Source organism: Penicillium cinerascens, assembly GCF_028974065.1.
Source record: "Penicillium cinerascens strain IBT 15544 chromosome Unknown contig_5_segment0_segment0, whole genome shotgun sequence".
NCBI classification, from domain to species: Eukaryota; Fungi; Ascomycota; class Eurotiomycetes; order Eurotiales; family Aspergillaceae; genus Penicillium; species Penicillium cinerascens.
This window is the reverse complement of record NW_026695294.1, coordinates 1,841,855-1,856,079: the sequence shown is the minus strand read 5'-3', so window position 1 is coordinate 1,856,079 and position 14,225 is coordinate 1,841,855. Positions and strand designations below refer to the sequence as shown.

Genomic DNA, 14,225 nt, shown 5'->3' with positions numbered 1-14,225 from the left:
CCACGGGTGCTAACGTCGGGCTGTCATTCGTCCGATATACGACACTACACCGTCTTTATATCGAAGCCCAACCGAGTTAAATCGATGTATCCGGTTGTTGACAATGTAGCCCCTTGTGGACGGCGTAGTGGTCGTGGACGGTGAGATGGGTTGATACTTGACGGTTGATACTTGAGATGCGGGTTACATAGTCAGATGAGCCCGACGCTCGCCACGTCGGACCTGTAGCTTTTCTTTTTTTGCCCCTTCAGTGAACCCTTTTCTTTTTTTTACCTGTACGGTTCGCTGGAGCCCTGTAGATTTTTAGTCGACTCGAGTATCCCCCTTTTTTTTGCCCCCGGAGTTGAGGAAGATATTAACCAGTCCGTTTCACCTTCTGACCGGTTCGACCATCCACTCCACTGACCTCACCGTGGAACCGTTTCCTGCCACTTCCACCTCTCTCTGTTCTCGAGCTCGCTCAAAACCTGTCCCGTTTCTCACCCGACGTGTCTGTAATGGCTTGGATCGGCGCTCTCTGGTGAATCGAACACACCCATTCTGCCGGGGTTGAACTTGATCCGCGCCCTGGTCCTTGAATCCGCCCTGGAAGGCCCAGGCCAATCGTCATCGAATGTAAACCCCCCTCTTTCTCGGGTTTCTTGCTTCTATCCCATCTCATGCACCCCCTCGTCGTTACGCTACGAGCCGGTTCAAGCTCGTCCAATGCGCTCTTTGCTGACCCGGCGTGCACCCAGAGACAGAAACACGTCTTGACATGGGCTCAGTCGTCCTCAACCACGTGCCGGAACAGATCGACTGCAAGATGTTAGGAGGCACGCGCAACTCCGAGTACACTCGCGCTTCCCAACTAGAGGGTGGCTCTAGATCGACCTCCTCCAACTCGACCCCCACTTCCACTACCGCCCCGCCAACCGCCGTAGGGTCTGCTCGGCTTCCTGCGCATCTGGATGTCCCCGCCTACATCAACTCCCAAACCCCTTCGCAGTCTTCCACTCGGACTCCCTCCGACCATCCATCCCATCCCGCGCCTTCGATGACCTCCCACTCAAATCATGGGGCTGCTCGCGATCATCCGTCCTATCCCAATACAGCCACTTCACAATACTCCGGCCATGCCGCATCCGACTCGATGACTTCCGCGCCCAACCCATATAGCCGCGCCTCTCCCGCTCCCGAGTCGCCGCGCTTGCAGCCGACATTCCGATCGATGCAGTCACTAGGAGGATCGGAAGCAAACTCGCCAAGCCGCATTCGTGTTCAGAGCTTGTCTCACATCCAGAGCCTAGCCAGCGAAGAATTCCTGGCGAGGTCTCACGCCCCAGGCCATGGCACGCAGCCACGCCACTTCGAGATCAGCTCCATGCCCGTCACTGAAATCATTGAGATGGTCGCCGGGCTCCTCACCAAGATCACCACGACCAACGACACCCACCACGAACACGTGCATCGCCACATCCCCCCTCCCGACGGTGCCTCTAACCTGAGTCCGCAGGCGACCAGTGTGCTTGCCTTCCATGGCAAGAACGTCCCCAGTATCACCATCCTTAGTTATCTCACCCGCATCCACAAATACTGCCCGACCACTTACGAGGTCTTTCTCAGCTTGCTAGTCTATTTCGACCGCATGACCGAGCTTGTCAGTCGTGGGAAACAAGATCCCATACAGCAACGATATGAACCGTCGCCACAACCCAATTCAGAACAGTACCACTCATCGGCAGGCCGACAGGCGCAGGATTCGTCGATAGTCACACCACCCTCCTCGGCGGGCATGACCGCTTCAGACCCCAAGGGCCCGAACGCGTCCGTCTCGCCTGCACTATACCCCCCATGGGGAAGACGAGAGCTTCTCTCACTTTTTCGTCGTCGATAGTTTTAATATCCACCGATTGGTCATCTCGGGCGTGACCTGCGCGAGTAAATTTTTCTCCGATGTCTTTTATACCAATTCTCGCTACGCAAAGGTACGCTGCTTATCTCATTCATCCGACGCGGCGCCGTCCCTAACCCGGTATGCAGGTTGGAGGTCTTCCCCTTGTGGAGCTTAATCACCTGGAACTCCAGTTCCTCCTACTCAACGATTTCCGACTCGCCATTCCGGTCGAAGAGCTCGAGGCCTATGGTACAATGCTTGTAGAGTTCTACGCCCGGGAAGTCGTTGTACAGCAACAACAAATGGCCTCTCCTCGAGCAATTCCCCCGTCCATGTCAGATTCCCAATCAGACGTCATGTACATGCGGTCTCGCGACAAGCGGCGGGACCACGAAATGGGGCAAACGCCAACGCCGCCTTGAGCCTTTTCGCCTTTTAAGAAATTAAACCGTGCGGTAACTGCCCCTCGGACAACCGCTATCGTGTCTTATATTCGCCGCATTCACTGCGCCACAACGCTGAGCGTTCACTTTACATCGGTTATCTCACCCCGCATCCGGAGTGTTATTCAACCCATCCGCGATTCCTTCATATTGGCGTCCCATACTCGTTTTTCTCCAGCCACTTCGGATTTGCAATCTGCCTCGCGCATTTACATGTCACATCTGTATAGATTTATTTTTGGTAGTCAGCTGTGTCCCCAGCTGATCGGATTATATTTGCTGCTATTCCCCCGTCTGCAACTTCATTTCATACATTACACGCCTGGTGGACCTTTTTACCGGGTTTCCTGTTTTGAGAGTTATTTGTTTGATTTTGCGACATGGTTCGGTGTTGAGGGCGTGTCTCGTTGCATTTGCGAGTCTATGGTTCTGGGTTCCTAGGATTCGTGAGCAGTCTCAATCTACTCAATTTACTCTTTCCGTCTGTGCTTCTGTCGAGTAGGGGGGTTCACGGGGTGACGGGGTGGAAACTCCACCCCGTGACCTAAAAGGAATTTCCAATATTTCATAGAAATTTGTAGGAAGATGATAAGTTTAGGTAGTAATCTCTAGTAATATTTTAGGGGCATTACTAGTAATGGAGGTGACGGGGTGGACAACGTTCTTCCTCGTCACCTTTTGATACAAAAACTAGGATCTCGTAGGAATTCCCACTTGTAATAGGAAGTAATAGTAAAACACCCACCCCGTCACCTCTAAATATAAGGCGAGAAACAATTAAATAAGACTATATATTTCTAGAAATTCTAGTAATAACTAGATAAGAGATATTATCTCACTGGCGCGATCAGCGAGAAATTACTAGATTCTACTAGTAATTATGTATAGTAGTAGTATGCTGCATATTGCTCTCGAGCGAGAGGTCAGCGTAAATGACATCAACCAACCCACCAACCGACTGTACAACGTGTCTATTCTGTCGACTTTTGAGCAAAATCCATGTTCGTTATTTTCAGCAGTCATAAGTTTCATACATTGAGTTGATATTTCTCTCTAGCTGTGATAATCTAAATGCCCAGTATGACCCATAGTCATGATCCATCCCATCAAACCAGAATCATATATTTCTGCAAATTCTGCATACCCAATACCTAATCACAAGCTCTGCCCTCCTCAGTCCGTAGTCTTCGACACTCTTGTGCAATCGCCAGAGCATCGCTGCATGCGCCCGAATGCTTCATAAATGCACTCATACTCCGAAGCAGTCGATTCAACGAAGCCCACTGGTCATCCTGGGCAAAGCACGCCATAACACACAGAGGCCACGAAACGTATTCAAATCCCCCAAGACGCCCCAGACTCTCAAAGGACAATAGTAGAGCTGTGCGCTCCCCCGAATCTCCTGCAGCTGTGGGTTCGGCCCAGAGACAATTACATGCAGATAGATGATGGCTGCTCGAGCGAAGGTGAGAGAGATTTGCTTCTTCATCTCTGCTTGACTGGCAGACTCGTCACGCCGTTCTGTGTCGTGCTCATCATTCAAGCTCCTAGATGAACTGGAATGACGTCGAACCGAGTGTTTCAAAGACTGGTGAATAGCAACAGCCCGTGAGGCAAGTTCCATTATACTCAAACTCTCCTGTACCTCTTCATGTTTCTTCCAATTTTGCAAGGTGAAAACCTCCCACAGAGAATGGGCCACTCGATTTTGACAGCCACGGATATCTTCCATGGTGAAAACATTTGATTCTAGAACAGATACTAGGTTGATACCGAGAAATGGTCCACGGCCAGATGACACGGTGGCTATGATATCAAACCAAGTTAGCTGGCCGAGTATTGACTTTGCTGCCGCAATTTTGAGACGAGATAGGATGTCTGGGGTTGAAATAATCATCGCTTGACTCTCGGTGGTATGAAGGGCCAAATCGGTCAGTGTCTGCATGGAAGGTACCGCCTGGACAAGGTAGCCTTCCCATTGACTGGATCCTCGGTTGAAGAATCTGTCCATATCAGCAATCAACCTTTTTCGAAGGCAGAAAGACACCACTAACCTCAAGATACATGGCCTGGAGCAAGCATGTACATGTAACCAACGTTTGCATATACTTTTGTTCAGTATCCGTGATAGAGATGACGGCGGCGTCAGATGGAAGCGAGTGGAGAATGGCAGTTGTCTTCTCCATATCCTCCTGATAAAGATTTGCACCCTGCTCATTGTTTAAAGTGAGATGTGTTTTGCTCAGAATTAGAGAAATTTGGAGAATGGCGTCTGAACAAACAGACCACAATTTGCAGCTATTGCCTAGTCTCTTTGACAGAGACACCATCGAAGGGAAATTGCGCATAAAGGACATACTCGAGGTACTGGGAGAGCAGAATAGAATTCTCAATGCATAACTGTTTTGTACACAGAGTAGGTTGCTGATGAGTGGCTAGAGGCCTTTTACAACCATTTAGCTGAGAGTCAAAATGGAGACCGCTAGGGTGAATCAGTCTTGAAGAGTGTTAGTTCTCTAACCTGAATGACCTCATTTGCGATTAGGGGTTGTATCTATTGGGACTTACCTGCTTGGTACAAAGGGATCGACTTCTGGTTCTCGTGGCTGATCTGCTCGGTGAGGGATAACACTCGAAAACTGGTGTTTGCAATGATCAATGATCACCAGCTAGGTCGAGGTTGAGGTCGGTACCGGTGCCACTTTGAAGTCCGGAGAGAATACTTGTCGAGATTGTTGACCGCGGTGACATGGCGGCGCCTCCAGACCTGTCTGTACTGGAGTGCAATGAGCCCGCACTGGAGTGTGATGACACTATCTGGTCTAGCATGAACTCATCTTCTGACGACAAAACGAAGCAGCTACTGGGCCAATTGATAGATGGCACACCAGGCAGAGTTATTGGAGACCCCAATGACATTCCAGGCTCCCTCGGGCTCAAAGACATCGTCAAGAGCGCAGTGTCTTGTCCAACCAGGTCCAAGGCTTCGCGATGGACTTCGTCCCGTGGATTATGAGCATTATCCCGCAAGCGATGATGTCTTTTTGGTTTCTGCCCATTCCGTGCGATAGCCGACTTGAGTTTCCCAGCTTCCTCGCGCTCCTGCGCTCCTCGGTCCATCCAAAATGGCTCTGGTCCATAGCCCTGACAGATAACACCGAGACGTCGGCAAGTCTGACACAATGGTTGTAGTTCGTCGCATTTCTTTCGTCTGAGTCGGCAGGTCCAGCATCCCTTGGTACTCCTCATTCCAGAGGTTTCTGAATAGTCAATTTATTGTTTGTATCAGCGCTTGGGTTTGTCAACTACTGGTCCCAGTAGAATCCGTCACGTTCATTTTCGAGTTTCAAGTACTGACTGATGTTATTGAGAATATACGATGGATCGTATCGTCGAGAATGATCTCGTTTTCGCCCATGTGTTTCCGCTGCTGTTAAATCAGCCGAATCCCATGACGGGGTATTCTTCCCCAAACCATCCTGCTTATTTGGAGAAACAGGGGCCAGGGGCTAGCCTGGCTAGCTGCATGATTAGCACCGAGGCCGGCGCATTTAGACAACTGTGCCGTGGTAAAGAACACTTAGCAAGGCACCACGTACAGCCTACGTACACAGGTGTGACCTGAAGCTAATCTCGAACAGGATCTAGTAATGTGGGGGCTGCGTGGTTAGCCTCAAACCGAGACCTGGAATGCGTGCCCCGTGCACTGCCGCCTTCGTAAGGTGCGGCTGCCTGTCACTGGAACTAACGTAAACTATGAAAGGAGCTAGTCGCAGTGAGAGGAAGATAAATAAACCAAAGATGCTGGGTGTTCGCTCGGTTCCCTCCCACAACAACGCAACCATGTTGAACTCGTCTTCAGCATGTTCGAATGACTACACTTTTGGTCCTGCAGTAGTTGGCTGTCGAGATGACTTCGATTTTACTGTGACTTTTGAGCAGACAATACTTTCAATTGCTCCTTCCGTTTGCTTCATTATCCTTGCATCTCTGAGAATTCTCCATCTGAGTCGGAAGCGGACTGTGCTGGCTGCACGTCAATTCCAATCATTGAAACTTGTGAGATATTCTTCCCATTTTACCGGGGTCTCAAAACAGCTAATGGAATCAAGGGGGCAATCACGTTGTACGCAGGACTGCAAATCGCTCTGCTAGTTTTCGCTGCGCAAGCGCCCACCAGCACGCGACCAACCTCCGTTGCCTCTGCTACCCTTGCTGTCTTGGATTCAATTTTGTTTTTCGGCTTGTCCGCGCTCGAGCACGCGAGGTCACTAAGAGCGTCAATCTTATTCAATAGTTATCTGCTATTAACGCTGCTTTTCAACACGGCCGAATGCCGAACCCTATGGCTTCAATCAACCCATCCGGTGATCGCGTCGGTATTCACAGCTGGCTTAGGAGTCAAGATTACCATTCTGCTCCTAGAGGCCCAGGGAAAGCAACGCTGGATCCCAGACAGCCAGCTCAGCCCCGAAAAAACGAGTGGTATTTTCAGTCTAAGCTTTTTCTTCTGGCTGAACTTCCTGGTTGTGGGCGGATACCGCAAGATCCTATCCACTGCAGACCTGTATGTACTCGATGACAGCCTAACAGCAGAAGCGCACGAAAGACCTTTCCAGCAAAACTGGCTACGACATTCTTCTCATCGCTATCCTCTGCTTCGATCACTCTTTGCTACGCTCAAATGGTCGTTTCTAGCCCCGGTTTTCCCCCGAATCGCTGCAGGTGCTTTTTTTTTTTGCCAGCCTTTCTTCATCAACCGCATTGTCAGCTATCTCCAAGTCGGTCGCGACGAGAGGTCGCATAACGTGGGATATGGCTTGATCGGGGCCGCTGCGCTCATCTATACGGGAATCACCGTTTCAAATGCACTCTACTCGTATTTGTACAAGCGAGTCTTGAGTATGCTCCGCGCATGTCTTGTCACGGCGATCTACTCCAGCACAGCCTCCCTCTCAGCAAATGACCAGGACAACTCTGCTGCTGTAACACTAATGAACTCAGACGTCAATTACATCCAGATGGGATTTGAAAATGTACACGAGTGCTGGGCAAATCTCATTGAAGTTACTATCGCTTGCTGGCTGCTGGAGAGGCAGCTCGGCGTGGCATTTGTGGCTCCTCTTGCAGTTGTTGTTATATGTGCTGCAGCCTCATTTGGCATAGGGAAGTTTACTGGGAAACGCATGGGTTTGGTCATGAAGATGGTCCAACGGCGTGTTGGATTGACAGCAAACGTGATTTGTAACATGACTTCTCTGAAGTTAGCGGGTCTGGCGGACCCAGTTGAACGTATTATTCAACGCTATCGCGAGGATGAAGTGAATGCCCAAAAGAGATTTCGACTTCTGACATCCTTCTCTACGGTGATCGCCTTCGCACCACTTCTACTCTCGCCAGTGGTTGCATTCGGCGCTACCGGAGAAGCACTGACCGTTAGCCGAGTCTTCACTTCGCTTGCATATATTCAGTTACTTTGCAACCCCTTGACAAAGCTTTTCCAGACCATCCCTCAGATTGTGGCATCAAGGGCCTGTCTGAAGCGCGTCGAAAAATTCTTGTTATCGAATTTGACCGGAGATCGACCGGGTTCTCTCAACCTCCAAGATGCATTAGAATGCGATGTCGACACCACGCCAGAAAAGGCAACACAGGGGACCGCTTATTCCTCTGATGCTTCAACTTACAAATCTAAGGAGCTGGGCTGGGAAGCTGGGAAGATTGTGCTTAGAGACATCGAGCTTGACATACCTCGCTCAAAACTGACAATGATTGTCGGCCCAGTTGCTTCTGGGAAGAGCACACTGTGCAAGGCTTTGCTGGGCGAAGTACCCTTCGCTGATGAATCAGTCAGTATTGCTCGAGACTTCAGTCGCATTTCCTATTGTGACCAGGATCCGTTCTTGATTGATGGCACGATTCGCCAGAACATCATCGGGTTTGGCGCTGCCAATGAAGCTTGGTACCAGAAGATTCTACAGGCAACCGCTCTGGTTGAAGATATCGCAACATTTGCTGATGGGGATAAATCTATGGTTGGCACCAACGGTATCACATTGAGTGGTGGGCAGCGTCAACGGGTGGCACTAGCCAGAGCTCTTTTCTGTCGCCCTGAGATTGCCATATTAGATGATATCCTCAGGGGTCTGGACCTGAAGACTGAGGAGCACATCAGTCATTGTGTGTTTGGGCCAGATGGACTATTGCAACAAATTGGAGCGACATTGATTCTCTGTACTCATTCTACGCGGCAGCTTCATCTTGCGGATCATATCATCGCCCTTGGTAATCGGACTGTTGTGGAGCAAGGCTCCTTTCAAGAACTGATGGCAAGAGGTGGTTATGTGCAAAGCCTAGGGGCTGAAGAGACTCGAAAGCCGCCTAGAAAGCCGCCCCAGGGTACGAATGCAAGTACAAGCCCTGTCTCCCCATCTCCAAGGGAGTCAAAAGAAGAAATGGAGAATCAAGCTCGGCAATTGGGAGAATTTGCAGTATACAAGTTCTATTTCTCCCATTTCAAGTCCAGCATTTTCTTGATGTACGCTATCTCTGGCTTAATATGTGCATTCCTCTTCAACTTCAACACCGTGTGGCTTGAATTTTGGTCAGTGTCTGTGGAAAATGGAGAATACCGATTCCCGTTTTATCTTGGCATCTACATCTTGATTCAAGTCGCTTGTCTTATGCTCTTCTTTGTTTTCTTCGGCCTGGGAGGAATAGTGATGACACCCAGCGCAGAATTGCTTTTGCACCTTCGTGCATTGAAAACTCTCATGACAGCCCCGTTAGCATTCTTCACATCTGTGGATATCGGTGTCACCACGAACCATTTCTCACAGGATATCATGCTGGTCGACGAGGATCTGTCAAGATCGCTTTCGAGCACCATCGCCACAGGTTTTGTTGTCCTGGGACAAGCAGCTGTTATTGAAGCTTCGTCGCCGTATGTCGTGATTGGATATCCTGTTTTGGCTGGCCTGCTATACATCATTCAGAAGGTGTATCTACGCACTTCAAGGCAACTTCGATTTCTTGAGATAGAAGCAAAGGCTCCATTATAGTAAGTCACCTCCAGACTTACTCGAGCAGCGATTAAAACACTAACCTTTTACCTTCTACCAGCAAACATTTCCTCGAGACATTGAGTGGGGTAGTGACAATCCGCGCGTTTGGCTGGGTGAAGGAAAACATCGCTCTGAACAACCGCCTGTTGAATGAATCCCAAAGATCTGCGTACCTTCTTGCCATGATCCAGCAGTGGCTGACCACCGTTCTCAACATGGCAGTTGCAATCATAGCCATTATCTTCTCCGCGTTAGCTACGCAGCTTGACATTAGTGGACCAGGATTCACCGCTGTTGGTCTGGTCAGTATCATGTCTTTCGGATCCATGCTCGCCAACCTTGTCCGGATCTTTACACAGCTTGAACTTGCAACCGGTGCCTTGAGTCGGCTAAAGCATTTCAGCGAAGATGTTCCCAGAGAGAAGGGTGATGGATCAGCCGGCCCGATTCCTCTAGAGTGGCCGTCTCAAGGGAATATCGAGATGTGCAACGTCTCTGCTGCTTATCAGTGAGTAACGGTCCTCAGTGCAGTGGTTTTAAGAGACTGCGATACTAACATAGAAGCTCAGAACTTCTGTTAACGCATTGATCAAGGATTCTAGTGGATTAACCAAAGATTTCCAGGCACCCCAGAGTCTGGCTTTGCGAGGAATCTCATTGTCCATTACATCTGGCGAGAAAATCGCTATCTGCGGCAGGACCGGCAGGTACGTTTGATATCTATCCTGGAGGGGGGGACATATATGCGTTGACTAACATGTTTCATGTGGCTCTAATTTAGTGGCAAATCATCCTTAGTCCTCTTAATTGGAAGACTCCTCAATCCAACCCCAGAATCTGGTGATACCCTCATTGACAACATCCCCCACACCCATATCCCACATTCTCTCATCCGCGAACGCATCATCACCCTACCTCAAACCCCCTTCTTCCTCGCAGACGGCAGCACGATCAAAGAAAACCTGGAACTCAACCTCTCCCCACCAGCCAGCGAAAGCCAAGAAAAAGAAGAAGAAGAAGAAGAAGAAGCACGCCGTGTCCTCGAAGCAGTAGGTTTGAAAGAGTTAATCGAGGAAAAGGGCGGATTAACCTCCGAGCTGAAAGCTAAATCCCTAAGCAATGGCCAGAAACAACTTTTCTGTCTCGCGAGGGCGGTTCTTCGCAAGCGCACTCGTGATAGATTACTGACAGAGACTCACGCCAAGCGTGACCCCCAGTTGGAGGGAGTGGCCTCTGTAGCGAACGGCGGTATTCTCATCTTGGACGAATTCAATGCTGGTGTTGATGACAAGACGGATGAGATGATGCAGGCTGTTATTTGTCGTGAGTTCGCGAGGTATACTGTGCTTTGTGTTGCGCATAAATTGGATACGATTATGGATTATGATCGGGTGGTTGTTATGGAGAAAGGAGAGATGGTTGAGGTAGGCAACCCTAAGGAATTGTATGGGCAGATGGGGAGCAAATTTCGTGGTCTTTGGCGTGCAGGTGAATGAACGATGGATGTTGAGTCTTGGATTTGAATATCGTTCCGGCTCGGTTTTGTTCATGGATTGCTGAGGTTTTGAACTGCATATTTTACAGGTTGACTCCATGGTTAGATGTCTTTGAATAGTGGTACTGTCAAGCTCCGCGGGCTTGCATCTGACCCTGTCCCTATCAAATTTCCCATTTGTATTCAATAAGAAAGCATTCTTAAAGACTCTTACAGAGACTAGATTCAAAGCCTTTGCAACTGCCGCAAAACCTGATCTTTCAACACCACAGATGAATCTACTCCTCGAACTTGACACACTATAACAACTTTCTCTTCATGCACTGCATACTGATAGTTGAATACCACTAGCTACTTGCCCACCTCCCCCAGACTCCAAGTCCCTCATAGTCCCTACCAACCTATTCAACAAGCCATGGTTCGACGAGTCTCCGATGCCATCCATGCCATTCAAGCCTTGATGTAGTTGTAGCAGGCAGGCTCAACGTCACCCTCAGCCTTAGCCTCCTCTCTGCGCTTGATGTCTCGTGTTGGTCTCGACTTGATTCTTGATGGAATCTTGGTTAGAATTTGGAGTGGATTGGAGTTTCTGTTTTCTCTCTATGGTACTCGGTATATTGTAAGACGTTGTTGTACCTCTCCAGCGCCAGCTAGCCACATGCTCTTGACTGTGTTTATAAGACAGCCATCACGATGGCTGGCGTCTCGCTGGAGCTGTTGGTTGATCTGGTCGAATCAAGTCACTGTCTACTAGGGGCCGGCACGAATACATATTCGTAACATTTTGAGATATTCGCATTCGCATTCGTAGTTCTCAGACATCTACTGCAACGCACCCATGACTTCTTCGTCGACAACCTTTCCGAAAAGCTGCCGCTCGCTGTCAATCACTGGCTGCTCGCTTTTGTACCGCTCCAGATTTTCGCGAATCAATCGGTGCTTTTGCTGTCTCTTCTCGTTTCGTAGTTGCTTCACTGAGCGATCATACTGCTTGTCTGCCTGATCAAATTTCTGGCGTAACTTTTTCACCTTTTTCTCTTGAGCCTTCCAACGCTTGCGGATGGTTCGGGAATGAGGGCCACTCTGCGGTGGATCATCACTGAACTCCTGTTGTAAGATGGCCTGGGTATCTTCCTAGGTGCGCTTCATAACGTCTCGAACCCGGTTTCTCGCCTGCCTCCTGTCTTCCAGGGTACGCACACGGGGAATATCATTGATACGCCTCGAATCCTCAAGCCGGTATGGTCTGCGAGTATCAGTGAATCGATTTCCTTTTTCGGTCTTAAGACGTAAATTTGCCGGTTTGCTTCATCTTCAAATGCTGAAGTGCTGCAAATATGAATGATGCGATTAAGCTTGCTGTATGAGAGACTGCAGCATCTACATCTCGAGACTCAACAGCCGCAACGATCGGACCAAGCGGTAATGTCATGAGACTACATGGTGATTTTCTATTCAAAGGGAATGAAAGGCTGAAATGTCGGTGATCTCCAACTCGAACAGTCAACACCTTCTCTCTCTTGGTTGATCTACGCCCCGTCACTATTCAAGAGTACAGCACTCAGAAAGAGATAATTGGAAAATCGAACAAACTTAGTCCATAGTCCAGATTTTGCGGATATCACACTTCGTCATTGAGAAGCGTGGAGGGTACATGCTACGGTGCATCGCAAGACATGGGACGTCACAGGTTGTTCCGGATCACTCTGCTATTTTAATCGTAGTATCTATCCATGGGGATATATGCAGATGACCAAGTTCAGCAGTCGGAATGATCCTGGTTATGTTCCTGTTACTGATCGGCCGTGGCTGTGGATGAACGTGCAATATAAGAATCTTGCAAGATACGAAAGGAGTGCCATTAATATGCGCCCAACGCGGATCAACTGAAAATGCAACGCTGTAATTACATGAAGCATCGTCACTGTGCACAGTATTTGTTTTCTGGATGAATATGTATGCATGAAAAAGAAAAAAAGGCATAAACTCGTCGTAAGTATATAGGCATGTGATTACTCGATTCGCGGGGGACTCCTTGACTTTCCCTTGCCCATCGGACTGAGACTTGCCCTGCAAAGCGGATATTAGCATAAAATTCATGGAAATTGGAAATTGGCGTCCGAAAGACTGGTACACTTACGATCGTCGCCGCTCGCCTTCCTTCCGGAATCCTTCAATAACCTTGGCCATCTCCTTGCGACTGGCCGACGCATCGATCGTCCGCCCGCCGAGACTCATGCTCACCTTCTCATGTGCACTAGCCATGAGGAGGCGCTTCAGGAGCAAGTGGCGCATGTTCATACACACAAAGACACCACAGTCACTGCCACCGTCTTGCTGGGGCGAGTCGTTCAAATGCATAAACCGGATAGGCATGTTCAAGAGGGCTCCAAATTTGCGAGTCACGGTGTCCGCTTCCCAGATGTTTCCTTGGTATAGTGAGTCGTAGTGGAATGCGATGCGGTCGACGATCGAGATCAAAAGTAATGACCAATGCGTGCCACCTTCCGCCTGCGTGACATTGCGGCAGTCGTTTATTGGGAGGAAAACGTGCGTCGCTTTGGTGAAGTCCGGGAGGGCTTCGCGGAGGGTGCGGGGATCGGGTGTTTGGAGGATCATGAAGGACATGCTGGGGCGGAGGAGGACGATGTTGGAAGACTTGTATCGGGTGAGATATTCGTGCTCAAGGTATCTGGAGAAGGCGACTATCAACGCTGTGTTTGATTTGGGTTGGCTTCCGAGTTGGTCGACTTGAGCGGACTTACTCCTCCCAGAATGAAATGATCTGTGATAAATTAGCTTCAGGTGTCTATGCGGGTGTCCCTTGCATGCGAACCCACATTATCTGTGAGCCAGTCGTTCTTGAGGGTTTGCATATCCTCTCGTGTCACTAGATGCCTTGTCAGTCGCTGAAGTGTGTTCAGTTGGGACGAATGGATTCATACATCGGACATCATAGTCTATGAGACCGGAGAGGCTACTCGTTAGTGCACCGTTCCTGGAGTAGCAACATCGTCTCCGAAGACTTACAGCTTAGGAATGCGTCATCGGGATTTAACTGCGCTGGTCAGCCTTTGACTCGCCGAGACGAAAACACAAGACTGCGAGAAAAGTCGAGACTCACACTATCGCCGAACCGACCCCTCATCCTCTTCTGCAACTTGCCTAACCCACCGTCAAGCATCTTGGCAAATTACGTATAGCCACAAGATCACACGAAGCAGAAGTTAAAAGGGGCAAAAAGGTGCCACCGCAGTGACGAAATCCAACCGCGCCAAGATCAAGGACGCGCAAGATCAAGGACGCGCAAGACACGAATCCGGGTTCTGAATACAGTCTTCCAAAAT

The 14,225-nt window shown here is 49.4% G+C and overlaps 4 protein-coding genes across 4 annotated transcripts; 2 read left to right on the top strand and 2 right to left on the bottom strand.

Annotated features, from left to right (window-relative positions):
* Positions 1-757: 757 nt before the first annotated feature.
* On the top strand, positions 758-2,298 carry N7498_005148 (putative cyclin-dependent protein kinase complex component; the record flags this gene model as incomplete). The annotated part of the gene is made up of 3 exons (XM_058452210.1): positions 758-1,806; positions 1,877-1,967; positions 2,023-2,298. 3 exons carry the CDS (start codon positions 758-760, stop codon positions 2,296-2,298), a joined length of 1,416 nt encoding a protein of 471 aa, XP_058308748.1.
* Positions 2,299-4,974: 2,676 nt separating this feature from the next.
* N7498_005147 (uncharacterized protein) lies at positions 4,975-5,439 on the bottom strand (the record flags this gene model as incomplete). The annotated part of the gene is made up of 1 exon (XM_058452209.1): positions 4,975-5,439. The coding sequence occupies one exon, from the start codon at positions 5,437-5,439 to the stop codon at positions 4,975-4,977; it is 465 nt and encodes a 154-aa protein (XP_058308747.1).
* Positions 5,440-6,162: 723 nt separating this feature from the next.
* N7498_005146 (uncharacterized protein) lies at positions 6,163-10,879 on the top strand (the record flags this gene model as incomplete). The annotated part of the gene is made up of 5 exons (XM_058452208.1): positions 6,163-6,378; positions 6,432-9,379; positions 9,442-9,891; positions 9,953-10,090; positions 10,165-10,879. 5 exons carry the CDS (start codon positions 6,163-6,165, stop codon positions 10,877-10,879), a joined length of 4,467 nt encoding a protein of 1,488 aa, XP_058308746.1.
* A 2,011-nt stretch (positions 10,880-12,890) lies between these two features.
* On the bottom strand, positions 12,891-14,062 carry N7498_005145 (Ulp1 protease family protein; the record flags this gene model as incomplete). The annotated part of the gene is made up of 7 exons (XM_058452207.1): positions 12,891-12,948; positions 13,019-13,570; positions 13,644-13,663; positions 13,719-13,768; positions 13,824-13,838; positions 13,909-13,936; positions 14,003-14,062. The coding sequence occupies 7 exons, from the start codon at positions 14,060-14,062 to the stop codon at positions 12,891-12,893; spliced, it is 783 nt and encodes a 260-aa protein (XP_058308745.1).
* Positions 14,063-14,225: the final 163 nt, after the last annotated feature.